Genomic DNA, 25,963 nt, shown 5'->3' on the forward strand with positions numbered 1-25,963 from the left:
TTAAAATTCTTAAGTCTAGTTAAAATAATTTAATTAACTAAATTATTACCTAAATTTAATTAAATTATTTGACAATAATTTAGTTAAATATTGATGTATTTTCATTAAAATTCATTGATGAATACTGGTATAAACGTATGTGAGGGTAATCTTGGGGATTGAACCATGGCCTTCACATATGCAAGGTAAATGCTCTGTTGAGCTACATCCCAACTGTCATATTTTTAATGAATTAACCTACCTAGTCCCTAAACTTAAATTATTAGATTATTTGCTTTTTTTTTTTTTTTTTGGTCACACCCGGCGGTGCTTAGGGGATACTCCTGGCTGTCTGCTCAGAAATAGCTCCTGGCAGGCACGGGGACCATATGGGACACCGGGATTCGAACCAACCACCTTAGGTTCTGGATCGTCTGCTTGCAAGGCAAGCACTGCTGTGCTATCTCTCCGGGCCCATTATTTGCTATTTTTAATCAATTCTACCCTGAACAAAAATGATCAGCTGAGCCCCAGGCAAGTGCGAGACCCCGAGTTTTATCCTTGGTTCTGCATGCTCACATACCGCTTGACACTTTTTTTTGGGGGGGGGGAGTTACACCCGGTGGCGCTCAGGAGTTAGTCCTGGCTCTGCGCTCTGAAATCTCTCCTGGCAGGCACGGGGGACCAATGAGATGCTGGGATTCGAAGCAACACCTGTCCTGGATCAGCTGCTTGTAAGGCAAATGCCCTACCGCTATGTTATCTCTCCAGCCCCCACTTGCCATTCTGGGCACTGCCACGCTTGCTGAGGGTGGGCCTCAATTAAGCAAAATTAATAAATGAACGGAACAGAAAAAGATAAAATCTTGGCAGTGTCAATATGGCTGGACCTTGAGAGCCTTCTGCTAGATGAGTCGGTTCACTTACAAGAAGAATATGAAGAAGAAAATGAACTTGGACACAGAGAACAAGTCCGTGGCGGGAACAGAGAAGGGGAATAAGAGGCTGAGAAAAACAGCTAGAAGATATCAATGGAGGGGCTGGAGATGCAGGACAGACCTGGGTTCCATTCCCAGCATCCCATATGGCCCTCCCTGTGCCTACTAGGAGCAATGTCTGAGCACAGAGCCGGGAGTAACATTACCCTGAGCCAAAACACCAATCAGTGGTCTTCAAACTATGGCCTGCGGGCCACATATTGTATTTGTATCTGTTTTGCTTCTTCATTGCAAAACAAGATATATGCAGTGTGTATAAGAATTTGTTCCTAAGTTTTGCTTTTACTATAGTCAGACCCTCCAATGATCTGAGGGACAGTGAACTGGCTCCCTGTTTAAAAAGTTTGAGGACCCCTGCACCAAATGATAAGAATGACAATAAAGAGAATGAACAGCCCACTAAGATGCATAGAAAGAGAGAGCTAGGATCACTTGCAGCTGCCATCACGAACACCCCCAAAGTACCAAGGGGGGCAAACTCTGGCCAGGCCACACCCTCGGGGAACTCCCACATGTACTGGGAGACAAGGGAATGGCACACACTAAGTGGAGCACCCTATTCGTTTGGGGGGTTTTGGGCACTGAGAGCCCATGCAGCGTGGAGCCCAGAAAACTCGTGCTTCATTGGCATGGCTGTTCCGCTGCCTCGTGCGCCTGGGTCCGGGCCCTGGACTCTCCCAGCAGCACCCGCGCATGCGCCCTGCCCCATTAGCATGGCTGTCCTGCAGCCTCGTGCGCTTGGGTCCGGGCCCTGGACTCTCCCAGCAGCACCCGCGCATGCGCTCAGCCCAATTAGCATGGCTGTCCTGCCGCCTCGTTCGCCTGGGTAGGGCCCTGGATTCTCCCAGCAGCACTCGCGCATGCGCCCCGCCCCATTAGCATGGCTGTCCTGCCACCTCGAGCACCTGGATCCGGGCCTTGGACTCTCCCGCAGCACCCGCGCATGCGCTCAGCCCCATTAGCATGGCTCTCCTGCCGCCTCGTGTGCCTGCCTCCGGGGCCCTGGATTCTCCCAGCAGCACCCGCGCATGCGCCCTGCCCCATTAGCATGGCTGTCCTGCCGCCTCGTGCGCTTGGGTCGGGCCCCGGACTCTCCCAGCAGCACCCGCGCATGCGCCCAGCCCCATTAGCGTGGCTGTCCTGCCGCCTTGTGCGCCTGGGTCGGGCCCTGGATTCTCCCAGCAGCACCCGCGCATGCGCCCCACGCCCTACTCCGCCCCTGGACGGGTGGGCGGGCCGCACCTTTCTGCCCTCCGACTTTCGCGCCCTTTGGCCCAGCCCGCCCCTTTAAGAGCGAGCGCCGGCCCCGCCCTCGGCCACGCCCCCGACGTGCCCGACGTGCGTGCGTGCGTCAGGCGTGCGTCGTGCAGCGCGCGGCGCAGAAACCTCGACGCCGACGCCGCGGCCGGCCGCTCGTCCGCTCCGTCGTCCTAGCAGCCGCTGAGCGCCCCGAGGCGGCCCTGGAACCCCGCGAAGCCCCGATGGGGCGGCGGCGGGCGCGTGGCGGCGCACGCTGCGGGCCCCCCCAAGCGGGACGCGCGCGCGGGGCCCAGCCCCCAGAGCCGCAGGGCCCGCAGCTCTGGCTCTTCCCCGGCGCCAAGGCGCTGCACGACGCGCTGTCGCGGAAGTGCGAGGCCACGCGGCAGATGAGCTGCACGCGGGAGCGCCTCGTGGTGCTGGCGCGCGGCGGGGCCGGCGTCGAGGTGCACCAGCTGGTGGCGAGCGGCGGCGCCCGGAAGCCCAGTGAGTGGCGCCGGGCGAGGCGAGGCGGGGTGGGGGCGGGGGGCACGTGCAGCCTCAGTCGCCTCAGGCAGGGCGGCGTGCGGCACGGCGACCGGAAGTGCTGCTCAGTCACGCCAAGCCGACCGGAAGTACCGCCCGCCGGAAGTACCTCCCAGTCGCGCCAACCGGAAGTGCCGCCATGATCGCCGATGGAGCTGCTTCAGCAGGCCCCACTGCCTTGCCCACGCCCATGCCCGCTCTTCTCCCTCGACACAGCGCAAGGACGACGGAGCTGGCCTCGGCTGAGGCGTCTCGCCAAAATGGCGCCCGCGTCCTCGCCAGGCGTGGCTGGTCCCAGCCAGATTTGGGCGGCGCACTCAGGGGGTCACAGTATTCTTTTTGTTTTTTAAGTATTTTTGCCCCGTAACCGTTGGTTTAGGCTTGAATATTTTCTTGGGCCTGGCCCATCATCGAGCCTGGACAACCCCGCACCTCAGCCTTCACTCTTTCTTTGTGTGTGTCTGTGATGGTGGGGGTCTGTTCGCGGGCTACTCCTGGCTCTGGACTTAGGAACCTACTGCAGGCTCAAGGGGAACCCTGTGGGGTACAGGGGTTCGAACCTGAGTCAGCGGCTGCAAGGCAAACACCACCCCTGCTATATACTCTAACTACAACTGTTCATCCTTTGGTTGTTGTTGTTTTGGGGCCACACCCGCTGATGCTCAGGGCTTCCTCCTGGCTACGCGCTCAAGAAGTCGCACCTGGCTTAGGGGACCATCTAGGACGCAGGCATCTGGTCGGTCCTAAGGTAGCGCTGGTAAGGCAGATGCCTAAGGACTGCGCAACCTCTCCGTTCAACCTTTTGACTCTTTTTGTTTGTTTTTGTTTTTTTTTTTTGGGCCACACCCAGCGGTGCTCAGGGGTCACTCCTGGCTGTCTGCTCAGAAATAGCTCCTGGCAGGCACGGGAGACCATATGGGACACCGGGATTCGAACCAAACACCTTTGGTCCTGGATGGGCTGCTTGCAAGGCAAACGCCGCTGTGCTATCTCTCCGGGCCCCAACCTTTTGACTCTTGATATGTCTTACTTATTATTGTCGATTGTAATTCACCACAGATCAAATGGCTTATGATCTAAATGTACTATTGCCTCAGGCCTTGCAAATCTAGTGTGCTCTGGGTCGTGGGCCTTCTCTTTCCTCGACCCCTTGAGTATTCCTTGTTGCCAGGTACTTATTTCTGTGATAGTCGACTGTGATTCATTTTTGCTCTGCGGATCATATCTCAGGCCTCGCTCGGGCGTGCACCTTCTGTGGCCGTGTTGAAAGTGCCTCGTCAGCTGGCTTCTGGCTCCATATTCGGGTCTCCATTTTATATCAGAGCCCTGACTCTCTGCTCCTGAGACTTCCTCCTCCCTTCTCTTTGGAAGGTCTTATCTGGGTTTGCAGCAACCTAGGGGAGCTCTGCATAGGTTCGTTTTTCAAGGAATTTTTTTTGTTGTTGGGATGTCTGGCTCCCTTTGTAAGGATTTTGGAGGCCACATCATGTGCACCATCTCTCTGTTCAGTGAAGGTTCCCATGGTGCCTTCTGCCCTGCCCGTGATACTTCCTATTTGGTGTTTAAGAACAAGCCGTTTTGGTTTTTGTTTTGTTCTGATTGGTGGGTGGTGGGGTTCTTCTTGATTGGGGACCACACCCAGTGGTGTTCAGGGCTTCCTCCTGGGTCTGCTCAGTGGTCAATGCTGGCAGCTCAAGGGACCAGACTGGACACCAGGATTGAACCCAGGTAGATGGGAGTGCAAGGCAAGTACCACTGTACTTCCTCTTCCCTAAATATGCATTTTTCTGGTTTCATTTTTGGGTTCACACCCTGTGGGGCTCTGCGCCTACAGCCTGCCCATTGCTTTCGAATCCAACCCAGGGCCTGGTCGATGGAGGCTAGATTAGTTCCTGCCATGATCCATAATCTATCAAACTATGATAGAACCTTGAGCTTGTGGACTGAAGATTTTGTTTGGGGGTGGGTGCCACAGCCGGCAGCTCTCAGTGGTTATTTTCTATTGGCTCTGCATTTAGAAATCACTCCTGGTCACTCTAGACACCATATGGGATACTGGAGATTGAACCCTGGTCAGCCACGTGTGCGGCAAACACCTTACCTGCTGTGCTATTGCTCTGGCCCCTTCTGTTAATTTTTTTAAGAAATGCATTTCAGTGTACATTATGGATTTGTTCCAAAAATGATTTATGCTACCTAAAAATTGTTTCTATTACTTTGCATATATGAGAGTAAGAAGATTGGGTAATGATCAGTGATGATAATGACTGATTTAATTTGCTCTGCAGAATGCATTAAACTAGGGAAAAAAATGAAGATACATTCTATGGACCAAGGAGTAGAATACATGCTGATTCTATCCTCTGATGGAAAACCATTTGAGTATAACTATAAAATAGAACATTCAAGGTAGGGAACCTTTTTCTTTTATTAAAATTATTTTGTTTTCTGGCCAGGTACTTATAATTTTATAGAAAAATATGACTACCTGATCCTTATTCCTAGGTTTTTGTAACAATTTTCAAACGTCTTAAAATTTCACCTGTAGTACTGACGGAAAGTAAGAAAGAAATAAACATTAACTCCAATCAAAAATGGGGATGGGAAATGAGCAGACATTTTCTCAAAGAAAAATACAGATGGACAAAAGGCACATGAAAATTGCTCCACATCACTAATCATCAGGGAGATTAAAATCAAAACAATAATTAGGTACCATATCATACCACAGAGACTGGCACACATAACAAAGAACAAGATGCCAGTGTTGGCATGGATGCGGGAGAAAGGGACTCTCATTCAAAATGGAATGCCATCTAGTCCAGCCTTTCTAGAAAACAATATGGCTATTCCTCAAAAACCTAGAAATTGAAAAAATGAAAAGGAATTAAAAAAAAAACCCTAGAAATTGAGCTCCCATATGATCCAGGATTACCACTTCTAGGGATATATCCTAGGAACACAAAAACACAATACAAAAATGCTGTCTGCACTTCTATGTTCATCACAGCATTATTTACAACATTCAAAGTCTGGAAACAACCCAGGTACCCAACAATAGATGAGTGGCTATAGAAACAGTGGTACATCTACACAAAGGAATGCTATACAGCTGTTAAGAAAAATGAAGTCATGAAATTTGCCTATACACAGACATGAAGATTATTATGCTGAATGAAATGAGTCATGGAGAAGATCAACTAAAATAATTTCACTCATATGTGGAATATAAAAAAGACATTATGGAAATAATATCCATAGACGATAGAGAAGAGAATTAGGGGGACCAGTTCATGGTAGGAATAGCTGAGAGTATAGTTAAAGAAGGGTCTACTATGACAATGATATTGGAACTGACCACTGGACAAGGATTGGGTGCAGAAAGGGAATAAATGACATTTAGTCGTTACTTCAGTAACCATAGTGCAAACCACATTGTCATAAAAGAAAAGTGAGAGTGGAAAGTAAAATGTAAAATAAAATGCCTGTCGTAGAGGCAGGTGGAGGAGGGTAGGTGGGAGGGAAACTAGGTATATTAGTGGTGGGAAATGTGCACTGCACTGCAAATCGAAGTGTCTGCAAAGGAAGAGAGAGAAAGAGAAGCAAAATGTATTCCCCAGAGACAGGAAGGGAGATAGCGCTGGTAAAGGTGAGAGGGAAACTGGGGACATTGGTGCTGAGAAATGTGCACTGATGAAGGTTGTTCATTTTATGACTAAGTCAATCATGAACAACTTTGTGAAGAAAACTATTATGAGGGGCCCGGAGAGATAGCACAGCGGCGTTTGCCTTGCAAGCAGCCGATCCAGGACCTAAGGTGGTTGGCTCGAATCCCAGTGTCCCATATGGTCCCCCATGCCTGCCAGGAGCTATTTCTGAGCAGACAGCCAGGAGTAACCCCTGAGCACCGCCGGGTGTGCCCCCCCCCCAAAAAAAAACCCAAACTAAAAAAGAAAACTATTATGAATAACCTTGTAACACAACATGGTGTTTAAATTTTTTTCACTTGTAAATTTCAAACTCACTTTACTGTAAGACAAATAGGGAAGGTATCCTATAAGATGTGCCTTTGACATTTAAAGAAAATGGTTTTATTTCATCCAGGTAGAGACTTTCATTTTCATTTAATCCCATCTATAAGTTTGGTTAAAAGCTTTTGACTATATATTTACCATGAAATGAGTAAGACTTTTCTCTGGTAAATTATGTGATTTAAGATTGATTTTCTACTTACTAATTTCAAACTGTAAAATTTATTTTGCAAAAGTGTTAGAATCATCTCATTACAGTTATTATAATTATGTATATTCTTTTTCTTTTAAGCCAATTAGAGCAATTTTATAATTTTGAGGCAGTACATTCAATTTTTATTTCCTGAGCTTTAAACCTAACTAAATTTCATTAGTAACTTTTATCTCTTTTATGGTTCAACATTCAGTGACTAAAATTTCTTTCTTTCCTCAGGTTTCAATGTATTTTACAAGAAAAAGTAATAATTCAGATCACATGTGGAGATTATCATTCCCTTGCACTCTCAAAAGGTATATATATATAGATGTGGAACTAGTAGTGTGTATATGTGTTTTTGTGTATATATATATATATATTCCAATGATAAATTCCAATGGTAAAATCCTAGTCATCCACTATATATATAGGATTTTATCGTTGGAATTTATCATTGGAATTTTTATATATATTTAGTGGATGACTAGGATTTTATCATTGGAATTTGGGGAGAGCACATAACCTACTCTTTGTGGTAGGAGATGAAGATGTGTTACTGCTAAAGGGAATATATATATATATATATATATATATATATATATATATATATATATATATATATATATATATGAGATTTAAGTCCATTTGAAAGCACGTGATTGTGTCACTGTGCAGCAATGCATATGTCCAGGATAATGTCTGCTGTTTCCTCATTTATGTTTTTTTTAATCTCAAGGTGGAGAGCTTTATGCATGGGGCCAGAATATGTATGGCCAGCTTGGAGTGGGAAAAATATTTGCCTCTAACCCCATACCACAGCTGGTGGAACACCTCTCAGGAGTCCCCTTGGTACAGATTTCTGCAGGAGAAGCTCACAGCATGGCCTTATCCATGTCAGGAAATGTTTACTCATGGGGAAGAAACAATTTTGGACAACTAGGCCTTGGTCACACTGACGGTATGAAAATTTACCTTTTTTTTTTTTTTTTTTTTTTGGTTTTTGGGTCACACCCAGCAGTGCTCAGAGGTTACTCCTGGCTGCATACTCAGAAATCGCTCCTGGCAGGCTCGGGGGACCATATGGGATGCCAAGATTCGAACCAATGACCGTCTGCATGAAAGGCAAACACCTTACCTCCATGCTATCTCTCCGGCCCCAGAAATTTACCTTTAAATTCATAATTATAAGTGTTTATTGGAAAGAGCAAATAGGACATTTTAATAGAGATATACTATCAAAGAGTTTGTTCAAATGATTATAATCTTATTTTCACTGCTTTTTTAAATTTTTTTTCCCTTAGGGCACCGCACCATTTGGTTTAGGACAGATTGCAAAACTTAGTTGGCTTATTGCCCTTATTCAGAAAAACAAATTTATTCTCCCTTCAAATAGCTACCTTCAAGTGAATATCTAAAACCCCCAATTATACTCAAGACTACTGCTTCTCTTTTTATTATTCAAGAGGGGCAGGGGTAAGAGCATTTTATTGGGTACATTGGAAGGTCTGGGCTTAGAAATAGGCACAGGAGAGAGGAAGAGAATTGAACTGGTGGCTAGAATACCTGTGTCCTCATTTCCACTTCATAGTTAACTTGGCCTTGCTGGTCACTTAGTTTTTCTCAAGTCTCATTTTTTTTTTGGCCCATGAAGATAAAAGTTTTAGGATGTTTGTACACTTAAACATCTCTATGATTTTATGTTATTACGTTAAAAGAGAAACTAACATTCTTAGAAAGTAAGCATTTTCTGATCTTTTGTAAGTTATTTTGTACATCTGTGCATACACATATACACAACAAGAAAAAGCATGTTATTCATGTTTACTACTTTCCCACTGTTTCTCTACATGGTAGATGGAAACATTTCTCATGATCCTAGACACAGTCTTGTCAGGTATAACAGACTTTACAGCCTTACTAGTTAATCCTTGCATTATTAATTTAACATTGCATTTTCTTTGTGGATGTCCAAAGCTAAGAAATTACTCAGGTAAAGCACTGAAGTCGGTGTTAGAAACAAAGAAAGGACATTTAAGATTTTTCTTCCTATTTTCCAAGTATAGTGACAAAATAACCATGAAGGAAAGAAGAGATGATATGGATTAGTACTATGAATTATCAGTTGTAGAGGATTTAGAAAAGAAAATAGGTTTAGGTCCTTCACGTCTTTGGTCAAGTTGACTCCAAGATATTTAAGTTTGTGTGGCACTATTGTGAATGGGATTGCCTTCTTGACTTCCTTCTCTTCCCTTTCATTAGTGGTGTATAAAAAGGCCATTGATTTCTGTGTGTTAATTTTGTAGCCTGCCACCTTGCTATATGAGTCTATTGTTTCTAGAAGCTTTTTGGTAGAATCTTTAGGGTTTTCTAAGTAGAGTATCATGTCGTCTGCAAACAATGAGAGCTTGACTTCTTCCTTTCCTATCTGAATTCCCTTGATATGTTTTTCTTGCCTGATTACTATACACAGTGGAATATTATGCAGCCATCAGGAGAGATGAAGTCATGAAATTTTCCTATACATGGATGTACATGGAATCTATCATGCTGAGTGAAATAAGTCAGAGGGAGAGAGAGAGAGAGATGCAAAGTAGTCTCACTCATCTATGGGTTTTAAGAAAAATAAAAGTCATTTTTGCAACAATCCTCAGAAACAAAGAGAGGAGGGCTGGAACTTCCAGCTCACTTCATGAAGCTCACCACAAAGAGTGGTGAGTGAAGCTATAGAAATAACTACACAGAGAACTACCATAATCATGTGACTGAATGAGGGAACTGGAAAGCCTGTCTGGAGTACAGGTGGGGTGGGGTGGGATGGAGGGAGATTTGGGACATTGGTGGTGGGAATGTTGCACTGGTGAAGGGGAGTGTTCTTTACATGACTGAAACCTAATCACAATCTTATATGTAATTAAGATGTTTAAATAAAGAAAAAAGTTTCAAAAAAATAAAAAAAACGTGATTTGTAAATTCAATGTAAATGGTCTATGTGTAGTAATGAACTTGTTATACTTTCTTTTTATTAAAGATTACTATATATAGGAACATATTTCTGTAAAATTAATTTTTTCAAAATTAAAGGAAATAGAAATGTAAAAAAAAAAGAAAATAGGTGGGAATTGAACTGTCTTTTGTCATAACTAATCAAGTCAGAAGAGGAAAATGAACTCTGGTAGGCTTTTTAGCATACAGTTGAATGAGCTGCTCCTTGACCATTGATCGCTCTTTCCCAGTCTGCATATTCCAGAATCAGATATGGCTTCTCAACTGGGAAAGGATTACCAGGCTGAAAGGAAGTTGTGTGTCCTTACATCCCTATTTTGCCAATAGTATGGAACTTTAGTATGAATTTCCAGAATTTTCTTTCAGTCATTTCAACTCTTCTTTCTCCTGTGTAGATCAAGATTCTCCTTCTCTTATTGAAGCACTGAACAGTCATACAGTTGAGTTTCTCACCTGTGGTGGTTCTCACACTGCCCTGCTCACAAAGGTTTGTGTACCTTGTCTCTTAGAAGCTCTAGAGGAGCAGGTGTGTGTACCCCATCTCTTAGACTGGAGCTCCGGAGGAGTGGATATGTATCCAACTCTAGATTAGAGTTACAAAGGAGCGGGTACATGTAGCATTCTCTTAGACTGAAGTGTCAAGGGTGCTTGATAATGAGTTACAGGTATAGCAATTAGTGATTCCCAGAAAAGAGGGCTATCATATCCCTCTCCCCCTCCTAATAATGGGGTGAGGAGGCTTCGCTTAATAGTACATGGTTTATTAACTGGTAACTTATCAGTGGATGATCCAGATTATATTGCTTCACATTCTGAATTAAAACATTCTTTTTCCTTAGAATGGGCTGTTGTTTACCTTTGGTGCTGGAAAATTTGGGCAACTTGGTCACAACTCAACACAGAATGAGTTAAAACCCCGTTTGGTGACTGAATTCATTGGAAATAGAGTGTCTCAAATAGCATGTGGAAGGTAAGCTATTATGTGCAACATAAAAAGTCAGATCAACACAGTAAATTAAGAGGGAATGAAGTTTTCTATCAAAGACATTCTAGTTGAGATACTAGTTTCACAGGTAGTGATAATAAATTTTTCCATGTACATACTGTCATTACTAATTTGGTGGGAAGTTCTCATGGGCCACACTGTAGTGTGGCTTTTGAGGTTCTGTGCTTAAACCCTGAATGCAGTGCAACTCGAGACTCTCAGCATTGTTGGGGTCACTAATACAAGGCCACTGCTGTAGGTCACTGTCTTAGTGCTGGGAAGCACTCTGGGCCTTCCATATACAAGGGCATCTCCCAGACCCTATTCCTGACTTGTAAATGAGAAAATATGCTCTTTGTTACCTTTGAGTTTTTTCAGCTATACTTTTATCTTGAAGAAAAATGTAATTATTCAGGAAACAGTAGCAATGAATCATGTTGATGTAATCTTTCTTCAAGTTCTCAGTTCTTTCAGATCTTTCCTGCAGAATGATCATAGTAAAGTCAAGTCAGTTATACTCATAGAAGTTTGCTTTTTAGGGCTGGAGCGATTGCACAGCATAGGGCTTTTGCCTTGTATGGCTGCCCAGGAGGGACCTGAGTTCAATCCCCAGCGTCCCAAATGGTCCTCCTATCCAGGAGCGATTTCTGAGTGCATAATGAGGAGTAACCTGAGTGTCACCGGGTGTGGCAAAAAAAAAAAAAAAGTGATTTCTGAAAACAGCCATGAATGTTGCCAGGTGTAACCCAAAAAAGGAAAAAAAAGGTTATCATAATGCTTATTTGTTTTGTTTTAGAATAAAAGTAGAAGATTGGTGGCGGTTAGGACATTTATGCAATGGCCTGGAGTAGAGGAGAATGCGTTACTGGGGGTGGGGAAGGTTCTAGAAAAGCCGTGTTGCTGGGTCCCCAGTGGAAGGTTCTCCTCGTGGTGGTTCTTTGTCCAGGACTAGTCCAGCTCATGTCCAACCACGGAGATCTCTCTCATCTTACTCTGCTGTGGGAAGTTGGGCTGAAGCTCTGAGTCCATGATGGAGAGACAAAAGAAACAGTTCCATTAACTCTTTATTGGTGGCTTGAGCTTTGAAACAAGGGAAGAAAGTTTGAGGAATTACTACGAGGAATGGCGGAAACTTACTGATTGTGTGATTATGAAATTCAGCAAGCAAATGATCAAAAGGATTTAGTTTTTGAACACCTTTTCATCCATGGCTGAGGTCGATGATGCCATGCCTATAAAACCTCATTCAATTGACGGAAGAGTAATACAGCCAAAACTAGCTGTAGCAAGACAGGAATCTAGAAAACCGGGGGCTTATGTAACTGTAAAGAAGCTTTTTGTTGGTGGAATAGAAGAAGATATTGAGGAACATCACCTTAGAGATTACTTTGAGGAATATGGAAAAATTGACACTATTGAGATAATACAGATAGGCAGTTTGGAAAGAAAAGAGGCTTTGGATTTGTTACTTTCGATGACCATGATCCTGTGGATAAGATTGTATTACAGAAATACCATACCATTAATGGTCACAATGCATTAAGAAGAAAGGCTTTATTAAAGCAAGAAATTCAGGAAGTCCAAAGTTCTAGGAGTGGAAGGAGGCAACTTTGACTTTGGAGATGCTCATGGTGGAGGAGGAAATTTTGGATCAGGACTTGGTGTAGTAATTTTTAATTTTAGGGAGGATCTGATGGATATGGAAGTGGTCGTGGATTTGGTGATGACGATAATGGATATGGAGGAGGACCTGGAGATGGCAGTTTTGGAGGTAGCCCTGGTTATAAAAGAGGAAGGGGAGGATATGGTGGTAGAAGACCTGGATAAAGCAATCAGGGTGTGGGGGCTAGGGAGGTGGTTATGATAACTATGGAGGAAGAAATTATGGAAGTGGAAATTACAATTATTTTGGGAATTATAACTAGCAACCTTCCATCTATGGTTCGATGAAGAGTAGAAATTGGTGGTAGCAGGAATATGGGGGTATCATATGGTGGAGGAAACTATGGTCCAGAAGGGCAGTGAAGGAAGTGTGGATTATGGAGGAAGAAACAAATAATGAGCTGCTTCTTATTGCTGTGGGCTTCACTGTATAAACAGAGACGATGAAAGCCCAGAGGTAACAACAGCTTCAGGTTATTGGAATAACAATGTTAAGGAAACTCTTATCTCAGTCATGCATAAATATTCAGTGATATGGCAGAAGATGACAGAGAAAATGCAGAGAACCTTTTTGTGAATGGATTGGATTATTAACATAACCTTACTGTGGAGAAAGGATTGTAAAAAAAAATTTCTTTGAGACAATTTCTTAGCTTTTTAATTGTGTTTCTTTCTAGTGATCTTTTTAAGAGTGTAGAAGCATTCCTTCAATAATGTTGAATTTGTTTCAGGTGACATAAGAAACTTTTTTTTAAGATTTTCTCAAAAGTTTTGAAAAGCTATTAGCCAGGATCGTGGTGTAATAAAAGGTAACTTTTTTTTTTTTTAAATTGTAAGTGTACGCTAGCCGATATGGGGTTGGGGGAGACCCCATGTGGAAAGTCTTCTCCCTAACTTGGGTGCGCTGGGAGCCTTCCCCTCTTCTGCCCCCGGCCTCCAGGCCTTCTGGGGTGGCAGCCCAGGCAGCCAGACAAGGTGGGTGTTGGGGGTCCCTCCTGCATGAGGTCCCAAGCTTTCCCTGCCCTTCCCTCAGCTCTAGGGAGGGAAGGGCACAGGGTGTAGGGCGGGCAGATCCTGGCTTCCGGCTCTCTCTCGATCCTCTCTTGAGCTGGAGGCTAGCTCTAGCCAGCATGGGGTTGGGGGAGATCCCATGTGGAAGGCCTTCTCCCTAACTTGGGTGCGCTGGGAAGGCTGGGAGCCTTCTGGGGTGGCAGCCCAGGTGGCCAGAATTGGTTGGTCCTAACTTGGCGTGTGCTGAGATTTGCTCGGTTACGCTATGTTTGTCACTGGCAATTTCTGACCACTCTGCATATGGAAAACCGTGCGGGGGCTGCTTGTATTAAGAGTATTCCTTATCTTAATGTTATGTTCTGCGTATCTAGAATGTCCATTTTGTATTTTGCCCTTTCCCACACCCCTTCAAAGCTCACTTTTAGTCCTTAACTCTCTCAGCCACCTCAAACATCAGTAACCCACATTACTCTTTTTAACTTCAGTATTGCACAATCCTAATCAGAGACCAAAGCTGTGCATTGTGTGTAACATCCCCGAACTATTTCAAAAGACATAATATGGACATGTATGTCTTTAGAATATTTTGTGTTTTTCCCTGACAACTATTAAGTCTGACTAAATATTCTCTTATACAGTGACGATTCTAACCACTTTTTATCTTCTCTTTATGAGCTTTTCAACAAGGAATTTTGGTGAAAGAGTCCCCCAGTTTAATGCTTATGATTGAACCATGTTATGGGGATTATTGGACTTGTTCTTATGTCCCCCATATGCACCAATAACGCCACGTGGCATTGCTCCTTTTTTGCATAGGCACATTAACATGAGAAAATACTATACATACAAATAAGATCCTATCTAATAGAGATTGGAATACACAAATCCTGTAGTGCAAAGGGACCTTACACCCTGAACATTGACATAATGACCTGGCACAGGCCTCAGAAGAAAGGGCATTTTTCATTCACCCCTGCACCAGGGAAGCCATCCACGAAACATCCAGGTTTGTCTATAACATCACCTGGAAGCAATCCTCTACCACGGAAGACCCTGCCACTGCTCAGACATTGACCTGCTCAAAAGAGACTTCCCTTAACACTGAGAAGACTTAACAACAACGACCTGCTTACAGGACAGGGCTTTCTGCATTGCCCTTTAATGGTGAGGTGAAACGAGAAGACACTCCACATCCTGACTTCAAGGTAGGATATGCAGATTCCAGGATCTTTAATACAGAAACATGATACCAACAACAGAGACTGTGTGAAAAGTGTGTTGGCACTACAGACAATGTCTTGGATTGGACGATCTAACTTGCCTGGAGCCTAGAGTTGGTCTTATGCCAGGAAACTTCAGGGGTAGGGTCTCTTTGTATTTAGGCCAAGGTTATTCCTTTCCATGCCTCTCATATTTTGGTGGGCCTATGCAAACAACAATTGCCACTCTGACACTGTTTTTACTGTGCTCCTTTGACTCTAATCCTTAAAAAAAAATCCACTTAAAATTTGAGGTTAATTTAAGCTAATATGCATGTACATGGAAATGTAAAAAATGCTATGCCTCTAATGTTTAAGGAGTTACGTAAGTTTTGTGGCTTTAGATTGCCTTGTGTGCTGTTAAGAAATATACCCATCAGATAAGGGTCTAATCTCCAAAATATACAAGACACTGACAGAACTTTACAAGAAAAAAACATCTAATCCCATAAAAAAATGGGGAGAAGAAATGAACAGACACTTTGACAAAGAAGAAATACAGATGGCCAAAAGACACATGAAAAAGTGCTCCATATCACTAATCATCAGTGAGATGCAAATCAAAACAACGATGAGATACCACCTCACACCACAGAGAATGGCACACATCACAAAGAATGAGAATAAACAGTGTTGGCGGGGATGTAGGGAGAAAGGAACTCTTATCCACTGCTGGTGGGAATGCCGTCTAGTTCAACCTTTATGGAAAGCGATATGGAGATTCCTCCAAAAACTGGAAATCGAGCTCCCATACGATCCAGCTATACCACTCCTAGGAATATACCCTAGGAACACAAAAATACAATACAAAAATCCCTTCCTTACACCTATATTCATTGCAGCACTATTTACCATAGCAAGACTCTGGAAACAACCAAGATGCCCTTCAACAGACGAATGGCTAAAGAAACTGTGGTACATATACACAATGGAATATTATGCAGCTGTCAGGAGAGATGAAGTCATGAAATTTTCCTATACATGGATGTACACGGAATCTATTATGCTGAGTGAAATAAGTCAGAGAGAGAGAGAAAAACGCAGAATGGTCTCACTCATCTATGGGTTTTAAGAAAAATGAAAGACACCCTTGTAATAATAATTTTCAGACACAAAAGAGAAAAGAGCTGGAAGTCCCAGCTCACCTCAGGAAGCTCACCACAGAGAGTGATGAGTTTAGTTGGATAAATGACTACATTTTGAACTGTCCTAATAATGAGAATGTATGAGGGAAGTTGAGAGCCTGTTTAGAGTGCAGGCGGGGGTCGGGTGGGGAGGAGGGAGACTTGGGACATTGATGATGGGAGTGTTGCACTGGTGATGGGTGGTGTTCTTTATATGACTGAAACCCAAACACAATCATGTATGTAATCAAGGTGTTTCAATAAATAAAAAAAAGGAAAAAAAATGAAAAAAAAAAAGAAATATTATAATGTGTTACAATCTGGGGACTTGAGGGACAATGTAATTGCACATGGATTCTGTTTTATTTATCTTAATGTCCTTTGGCTGAAAGTTCAAAGTTAAGATATCAGCAAGGGGACTTCTTCTGAGAATTATGTTATGGGTGATTGTCCTTCCACTGTAACTTTACCTTGTCCTCTTTCTTTGCATCTTTGTTCTCATAATTAAAAATAAAAAATTAAAAAAAATTGTAAGTGTATGTGTAGAGTTAAGCTGTTGTACATTTATGATTTAATAAAATAATTCTTAAAGAAAAAAATAAAACTAGAAAAAATGTTCAAGTTCCTTGACTTAATTTTTTTTCTTGAAGTTGGATTTTTCTTGAAATGATCAGTTGGATCATTTTACTTCTCACTAGTAAGGTGTTGGGTTTTTGTGAGTTAAATTGTTTTTAGCAGTTCTTTTTTTCTTCACAACACTAGCAGTTCAAATTGAATCTGAATATGGGGTAAGTTTGTAAGCTTACTGAAATCTTTGTTAAAATGGTAAATACTATCGTTAAAAGATTAGCATACTTCTTTTGTTTATGCTTTTGGGCCATACCTGGAAGTGCTTAGGGATTACTCCTGACTCTGGCTCAGGAATCATTCCTGATGGTCTTCAGGGCATATGAAGTGCCAGGAATCAAACGTGGGTCATTGGTATGCAAGATAAGCACCTTACCCACTATACTATCTCTCCAGTCCAATATTTTTAGTCTGCGTACATTATTTTAAGGACACGATTACATAATTGGATAGAACAGATTGTGATGATATGGTTGTTAGCATTCAGTGTTGCAAATAAGCCCCTGATGAGGTTGACTGATGGAGGGATGGAGGATGAAGCCTTTCTCCTCCAGCTTGGACCATGCGTCTGTTACCATATTCAGCCTGCGGTTCTGAGGTGAATGCGGCAGAAAGAAAGCCATCAGGCACTTCCAGTACTATGTTGAATAGGAGAGGTGAGAGCGGACAGTCTTGTCTTGTACCAGAATTTAGAAGAAAGGCTTTTAGTTTTTCTCCATTGAGGATAATATTTGCCATTGGCTTGTGGTAGATGTCTTTAACTAGATTAAGAAAGGTTCCTTCCATTCCCATCTTGCTGAGAGTTTTGATCAAGAATGGGTGTTGTCCTTATCAAATGCCTTTTCTGCATCTATTGATAAAATCATGTGATTTTTATTTTTCTTGTTGATGTTGTGTATGATGTTGATAGATTTACGGATGTTAAACCATCCTTGCATTCCTGGGATGAAACCTATATGGTCGTAGCGTATGATCTTCTTGATGATGCATTAGATCCTATTTGCCAGGATTTTGTTGAAGATCTTTGCATCTGCATTCATCCAGGGATATGGTCTATAATTTTCTTTTTTGGCAGCATCTCTGTCTGGTTTTGGTATCAAGGTGATGTTGGCTTCATAGAAGCTGTTTGGGAGTGTTCCCGTTTTTTCAATTTCATGGAAGAGCCTGGCTAGGATTGGTAATAGCTCCTCTTGAAAGGTTTGAAACATTCATTAGTAAATCCATCTGGGCCTGGGCTTTTCTTTTTGGGCAGATGCTTGATTACAGTTTCAATGTCCTCAATATGAAGTTCATCTGGAACAATAAACACCCTCGAATAGCTAAAGCATTCCTAGGGAAAAGGAAAATGGGAGGCATTACTTTCCCCAACTTTAAACTGTACTACAAAGCAATAGTTATCAAAACAGCATGGTATTGGAATAAAGACAGACCCTCAGATCAGTGGAATAGGTTTGAGTTCTCAGACAATGTTCCCAGACGTACAATCACCTAATTTTTGATAAAAGAGCAAGAAATCCTAAGTGGAGCAGGGAAAACCTCTTCAACAAGTGGTACTGGCAGAACTGGTTAGCCACTTGCAAAAAAAGCAAACATAGACCCCCAGTTAACATCATGTACGAAGGTAAAATCCAAATGGATTAAAGACCTTGATATCAGACCTGATACCTTAAGGTATATAGAACAACACGTTGGTAAAACACTCCATTACATTGAGACTCAAGACATCTTCAAGGAGGAAACTGCACTTTCCAAACAAGTGGAAGCAGAGATAAACAGATAGGAATACATTAAGATGAGAAGCTTCTGCACCTCAAAAGAAATAGTGCCCAGGATACAAGAGCCACCCACCATGTGGGAGAAACTATTCACCCAATACCCATCAGATAAAGGGGTAATATCCAAAATGCACAGGGTACTGACATAACTTTACAAGAAAAAAAATCTAATCCCATAAAAAAATGGGGAGAAGAAATGAACAGACACTTTGATAAAAAAAGAAATACAAATGGCCAAAAGGCACATGAAAAAATGCTCCTCATCACTGATCATCAGGGAGATGAAAATCAAAACAACAATGAGATACCATCTCACACCACAGAGATTGACTCACATCACAAAGAATGAGAACAATTGGTGCTAGTGGGGATGTGGAGAGAAAGGAACTCTTATCCACTGCTGGTGGGAATGCCATCTAGTCCAACCTCTATGGAAAGTGATATGGAGATTCCTCCAAAATCTGGAAATTGAGCTCCCATTCGACCCAGCTATTCCACTCCTAGGCCGTAGGAACACAAGAATACAATACAAAAACCCCTTCCTCACACCTATATTTATTGCAGCACTATTCACAATAGCCAGGCTCTGGAAACAACCAAGATGCCCTTCAACAGATGAATGGTGAAAGAAACTGTGGTACATATACACAATGGAATAGTATGCAGCCGTCAGGAGAAATGAAGTCATGAAATTTTCCTATACATGGATGTATATGGAGTCTATCATGCTGAGTGAAATAAGTCAGAGGGAGAGAGAGATGCAGAATAGTCTCACTCACCTATGGGTTTTTTTTTTTTTTTGTTTTTGTTTTTTTGGTTTTTGGGTCACACCCGGCGTTGCTCAGGGGTTACTCCTGGCTGTCTGCTCAGAAATAGCTCCTGGCAGGCACGGGGGACCATATGGGACACCAGGATTCGAACCAACCACCTTTGGTCCTGGATCGGCTGCTTGCAAGGCAAACGCCGCTGTGCTATCTCTCCGGGCCCCTCACCTATGGGTTTTAAGAAAAATAAAAGTCATCTTTGCAACAATCCTCAGACACAATGAGAGAAGGACTAGAACTTCCAGCTCACTTCATGAAGCTCACCACAAAGAGTGGTGAGTGCAGCTATAGAAATAACTACACAGAGAACTACCATAATCATGTAACTGAATGAGGGAACTGGAAAGCCTGTCTGGAGTACAGGTGGGGTGGGGTGGGATGGAGGGAGATTTGGGACATTGGTGGTGGGAATGTTGCACTGGTGAAGGGGGTATTCTTTACATGACTGAAACCTAATCACAAATCATATTTGTAATTAAGATGTTTAAATAAAGAAAAAAAGATTGTACAATAAAATAATTTCACACAACCTTTTAATACTTTTGCTTTATAAGTATAGCTCAAATATTGCATATAACAAGCTTTTACCAATAGTTGCAATGAAGGTATTTATTGCTAACCTTAAAAAAAATGCCTACAGGCAGTCAGGCTTCCGAAGAAATGAGCTCTTTATTCTGTGAAGAGGCCGAAGTCAAAAGGCCTAAGAATAGGCCAGGAAAAAAGCCTCTCACCTTTCACAGACCCTTGCTTTTATGCCCCAGAAGGTACCACCCAATGGTGGGATCAGATACTACCCAATGGTCGGAGCAAAATCAGGTACCACCCTAGGGTGGGAGCAGAAAGCCAGGTCACACCCTAGGGTAGGGCACAATCACCGATCAGGGTAGGGTCAGTAACATAATAATCCCATAAAAATGTTTACATACACAACATTCAGCATCTCTATTCACCATAAAAACATTGCTATCATACTGAATTTTGAGAGTGGAGTGCACGCTCAAGTTTGGGATCAAACTTAGGGTTTTGTATGTATGAAACAATGCTACAGTGAGCTGCATGTCAGCCTCTCAACTGGAAATCTTGCAACTCCCATTTCTCTAAGTAGCATGTGTCATAAGTAAATAGATCCAGTTATGAAGATGTCTTAATACAAAACACAACAGTCGCCCTACTAATCTGGGAGAATTCATAGAGAAGACATAGAACCTCCTTGAATAATATGGAGCTCATGACCACTTTCATTTCAAGAAGAGATATAAAATACAGCCATTAAAAGGAGATGAACAGGCAGAATGTAGGGAGCCCCGCAGCATATAGTTTCCACCTTCCTCTCCCCAGCTCAAAATTGGGCAATATGTAGAGTATTACCAACAAGGAGAACTCATCCGAGTCTAAAATCAATTAGCATTAGAGTTAATGGGGTTAATTAAATGTTTTGTTTTGGCAGTGCCAACTTCATTATATTTTTATTGCTTTGACAGCATGGATCTAATCCCTGCTCTTGATCAGAGTCAGTAATTCTAAGATGATTTCAGTTACACAAGAAGTTATTACCTAAGCCAAAGTCAACAAACAATAGAATCAAGAGATCCAAACTATAACAAACTAAACTTAAAATGGGTTGTTACACTGGTAGGCCAGAGGACTAAGGGTGGTGGTATGTTGTGTGATTGTTGTAATAATGTTTTTGCCTGTCATTCCACCTGGAAGATCCCAGATGCAAACTGGGAACATTGGTAAAGGGAGGTCACCACTAATGGTGGGAATGGCCTTGATTTACTGTCACTCTATGCCTGAAATTCAACTATGAAGGACTTTGTAAATCATGATGATTTCAATAAAATAGAAAAAAGAGTAGTTATTTCATAGTTTATAATGCCTTACCTGACATTATGAATTATGACTAATGTCACTCATTGATTATTTTATTCTGGCAATTTAGTGTATTCCATTCTCTCACAGTGCCATAAGTTATGGATTTGTTTCTGCCAAATTGTACTTTTATTTAATAGGAAGCACACACTTGTCTATGTTGCTGGTTTGGGAAAAGTTTTTTCTTTCGGATCTGGAAGAGAAGGCCAACTGGGAAATGGTGGAACACGTAATCAACTAAGACCACGTCCCATGAGATCATCATATGAACTCAGATTTGGTAAGTTCTGTAGTAGCATTGACGATGTCATAAATACTTTAGTTAAGAAACCAATTCTTCTAGGTATGTAATAAAAGAAAGATTGGCTTGAATACATTTTCTCTAAATATAACTATTTTTTAACTTGCAAAAAATGTAAATTACTCAATCTAGAACATGTCATATCAAAGTGACTATTGGCTTTCTCTTACTCCTTCAGATTAAGATTAATATGGACTTAAAAATGATACAGCATAAATTAGACTGAACTTAAGAGCAAATGCAGATCTAATATATTTGTGAGAGACAATTCTCTGACAATTTTCTTTTTTTTTGGGGGGGGGGTGGAGTCACACCGGCAGCACTCAGGTGCTACTACTTGGCTCTATGCTCAGAAATCACTCCTGGCAGGCTTGGGGGACCATATGGGATGCCAGGATTTGAACCATCGACCTTCTGTATGCAGGCAAATGCCTTACCTCCATGCTATCTCTCCAGCCCCCTCTGACAATTTTCTTAAATAAAATAACATGTATCATGCACCCTCAGGAGTAGGCAATTTACCTGGCAGGCACTTTCACTATGCTTACCACGAGGTACTCTCTTCAGTCCTTAACAATTCTGAGCAATACATACTAAGTCATATTTTCTTGAAAGGTGCACAGACTTTCAGAGAAAGTTAAACAACCAGGGCTAGCTAGTTAGTGCCATGTGCCCTCAGAACCTAAACTTGTTGGCTACTATGAAACAACATTCCAACATGATGATACTGGTATGTGAAAGCTTAGTGAGGACCTAGAGCAGTGTATCTCATCCTTTTTCTGACCCATCCAGCCTATAAGCTGCCTAGAATCCTGTCATGGCCCCTATTTATATAGATTTCACCTGTAGTCTCCTTGAACCAAAATTATCTCAGTTGTTCCAGGAGCATGAACATTAGTATTATTCCTCCATAGACACATACATTTGATCTTTTATCACCACTCATATACATAAATTCTTTACAACCAACTCATTGCTGAAATATTGAATAGTTTTTGATTATAGGGCCAAATTAAGCTAGGGAATAGAGTAGTTGTTTTCATTTTAAATATCAACACATTTATATTGTATTTAACAATGTTTTATTTTTGGGCTACACCTAGCAGTACTTAGCAGTGGTGCTTAGCCCTTTTTCTGCTTTTTTCTCAAGGGATCACTTTTGGCCTGCTCAGCAGACTCTAGGATGTGGGAGATTGAACGTGGGCCACTTGGCCCTAATCTCTATCAGGGGTCCTCAAACTTTTTAAACAGGGGGCCAGTTCACTGTCCTTCAGACTGTTGGAGGGCCAGATTATAGTAAAAACAAAAATTATGAACAAATTTCTATGCACACTGCATATATCTTATTTAGAAGTGAAGAAACAAAATGGGAATAAATAAATATGTGGCCCGCGGGCCGTAGTTTGAAGACCCCTGCGTATGACTCCAGATCCAAACAGTGTCTCATATTAACTTTATAAAATACTTACGTTTGTGAAATAAATTTATATTTCTGCTTCATGGGGGGAAGTGTGTTGAGTCTTCTTCATTAGGAAGATAGGATGATTAAGTTGAAGATGTGAAATGATTTCACTTGTGTATGCTCATGCCTAATGACTTTCATTTCATATATTTCTTTCAGAAAGCAATGTTTCAGGAAAGGAGTTAATAATGATTGCTGGAGGAAATCATAGCATTTTGCTCTGGATGAAAAAAGAGGTAAAACAAGTTCTAGATAACCTCATGTTTTAAGTAAGAAATACCAAGGATCCAGATTTAGTGAACTCCCAAATTTTAAGACTACTAAGTTACTTTTATCTAATAGCTGGATTTTTTTGGGGGGTGGGGTTTGGGCCACACCCGGTGACGCTCAGGGGTTACTCCTGGCTATGTGCTCAGAAGTTGCTCCTGACTTGGGGGACCATATGGGATACTGAGGGATAGAACCATGGTCCGTCCTAGGCTAGCGCTGGCAAGGCAGACACCTTACCTCTAGAGCCACCACGCCAGCCCCTAATAGCTGGATATTACTGGTACTTTATTGTCACATTACAGAAGTATCCACAAAAATCAGCAGACTTGTTTTTAGTGAGTAACAAATTGGGGATTTTCTTAGATGTTTACCTTTAGGGAAGCTTCTGCCAAAGGCAAGAAATCAGTATTCTAGTGAGCCAACAAATTGACATTCTGAATGACTTTATTGGAACAGTACTGAAAAAAGGCCAAGATCCATAGGCTTACAGATAGTCAGACCAAGTCCTCTCCCTACCTCTACCCCAAGGCAAATGTTGAGTTTCCTATTCTATATACAGTTCTTGTAGGATCTCTGAAGGTTGTGTTATGCAAAAAGTGGTCATAAAGTGCTGAGCACTCATACATGCTCAAATGTGGTTGGAATCAAAGCTACTTTGGACAAGAAATTGAAAACCAGGGAAAAGGTTGATAATTTCTTGATGGACTCGCAATGATTTCTCAGAGCCACGTAATCCATATGTAACAGTGAGTAGTACTCTGTGTCCTTAAAATGTGCTAAAAGTTGCATTGTGTCTCTTGTTTCCAGAATTCCTACGTTAATCTGAGGAGAATCCCCACACTGAATGAAGGGACTATAAAGAGATGGATTGCTAGTGTGGGGACTAAACAATGGCAGAATGCAAAAAGGTACACCTCATAGGTTGATCTGTTTGTAGCACTTCATAGTGCTTCTGCTGATAGGGAAAATTTTGACATCTGAGAATATTAATTAGTCTTGAGAATATTAATTAGTTTCTCTCTAGAGAGAGAAACCTAAGCAAGGGTGGCTGTGGAGAGGGTGAATTTTCTCTTTTAAATTAAGTCATCAGATACAAAGTTAAAAAGTTGTTGATGGTTGAATTTCAGTCATACAACATTCTAACATCCATCCTCTTAACTGTGTGTATATTTCCTACCACCCATATCCCCAGTTTGACTTTGTTTTTCAAGATTTATTAATTATTTTTTGTTTTTGGGGTCACACCTGGCCACGTTCAGGGGTTACTCCTGACTCTACACTCAGAAATCGCTCCTGACAGGCTCGGGGGACAATATGAGATGCCGGGATTCAAACTGCCGTTCTTCTGCATCCAAAGCAAATGCCATATGGGTTTGTACTTAGAAATCGCTCTTGGCAAGCTCGTGGGACCATATGGGATGCCAGGAATTGAATCGGGTCCATCCCGGGTTGGCCACATACAAATTGCCTTCTCACTGTGATAACTCTCTGGCACCTCCAGTTTGACTTCTGTCCTATCCTGTTCCCCCTAATCCAAGTCTGCCTCTATGGTAGTATCTTTCTATCCCCATTTTCTTTTAAGGCATCATGGTCTGCAGTACTATAACCGAAAGGGTATCATGCATATCACTTAAACCACCTTTGAGCAACAAGTTCTTACCCAAAGTGATCATTTCCAGTTATCAATATATCTGATATAGGATATCTGGTATCTGCCCTAATGTACTCCCTATGCATACCCCCTTTGTAGCAAGTTTCCTACCATGGACCATTTCTCCTGACCCTCATTTTTTTTTAATTATAAAATATTTATTTAAGCACCATAATTACAAGCATGATTGTAGTTGGGTTTCAGTCATAAACAGAACACCCCCCTTCACCTGTACAACACTCCCACTGCCAATGTCCCTGATCCCTCCTTGCCAACCCCTGCCTGTATTCGAGATAGGCATTCTATTTCTCTCATTAAGTTTGTCATGCTAGTTGTTAGTGTAGTTATTTACCTAACAGCATTCACCACTTTTTGTGGTGAGCTTCATATTATGGGCTGGTCCTTCAGGCCCTTCCCTCTATTTTCTCTGGAATTATTACAATAATGTATTTACTTTTTTTTTTAAACCCATAGGTGAGTGAGACTATTTTGTGTCTGTCTCTCTCCCTCTAACTTATTTCACTCAGCATAATAGATTCCATGTACATCCATGTATAGGAAAAATTTATGATTTCATCTCTCCTGATGGCTGCATAATACTCCATTGTGTATAAGTACCACAGTTTCTTTTTTAAAATATTTTAATTAGTATTTATTTTTTTTTAATTTTTATTTCAATCATAATGGCTTACATATTTTTCACAGTAGTATTTTAGGTACATATTAGCATTGAATTAGGGGAATACCCATCACCAAATTTGTCCTCCCCCCCCCAGTTTCCATTTCTGCAACCCATATACCCTACCATCACTCCCCGGGCTGCTAGAGTAGGTGGTCCCCTCTTTGTCTAGCTTACTATTAGTGATCATATATCTGTTTGGTTCTGAAGTACCAGTTTCTTTAGCCATTCCTCATCTTGGTTGTTTCCAGAGTCTGGCTATTGTAAATAGCGCTGCAGTAAATATAGGTGTGAGGAAGGGATTTTTGAATTGTATTTTTGTGTTCTTAGGGCAGTGATGGCTAACCTTTTTGAGTCCGAGTGCCCAAACTGTCATACAAAACCAAAGAATTTCCTCAAAGTGCCAGCATGTCAATTAAACCTTAATAACAAGATTTTAGTATCTAAAAACTCTTTATAAATTTTATAAATT

General features: G+C 41.9%; 1 protein-coding gene and 1 pseudogene across 1 annotated transcript in view; both read left to right on the forward strand.

Annotated features, from left to right (window-relative positions):
- The first annotated feature begins 2,458 nt into the window (after window positions 1-2,458).
- Window positions 2,459-25,963, forward strand: part of HERC5 (HECT and RLD domain containing E3 ubiquitin protein ligase 5) — a 67,251-nt gene continuing 43,746 nt past the window's right edge. The window contains 9 exon segments of the mRNA XM_049789890.1: window positions 2,459-2,720; window positions 5,048-5,168; window positions 7,224-7,300; window positions 7,723-7,944; window positions 10,385-10,476; window positions 10,829-10,959; window positions 21,269-21,408; window positions 23,051-23,127; window positions 23,969-24,069. Of these exon segments, the coding sequence (XP_049645847.1) occupies window positions 2,459-2,720; window positions 5,048-5,168; window positions 7,224-7,300; window positions 7,723-7,944; window positions 10,385-10,476; window positions 10,829-10,959; window positions 21,269-21,408; window positions 23,051-23,127; window positions 23,969-24,069 (1,223 nt within the window).
- Window positions 12,005-12,999, forward strand: LOC126032545 (heterogeneous nuclear ribonucleoproteins A2/B1-like; annotated as a pseudogene).

The sequence above is a fragment of the Suncus etruscus genome, chromosome 16 (genome assembly GCF_024139225.1).
Source record: "Suncus etruscus isolate mSunEtr1 chromosome 16, mSunEtr1.pri.cur, whole genome shotgun sequence".
Classification (NCBI taxonomy): domain Eukaryota; kingdom Metazoa; phylum Chordata; class Mammalia; order Eulipotyphla; family Soricidae; genus Suncus; species Suncus etruscus.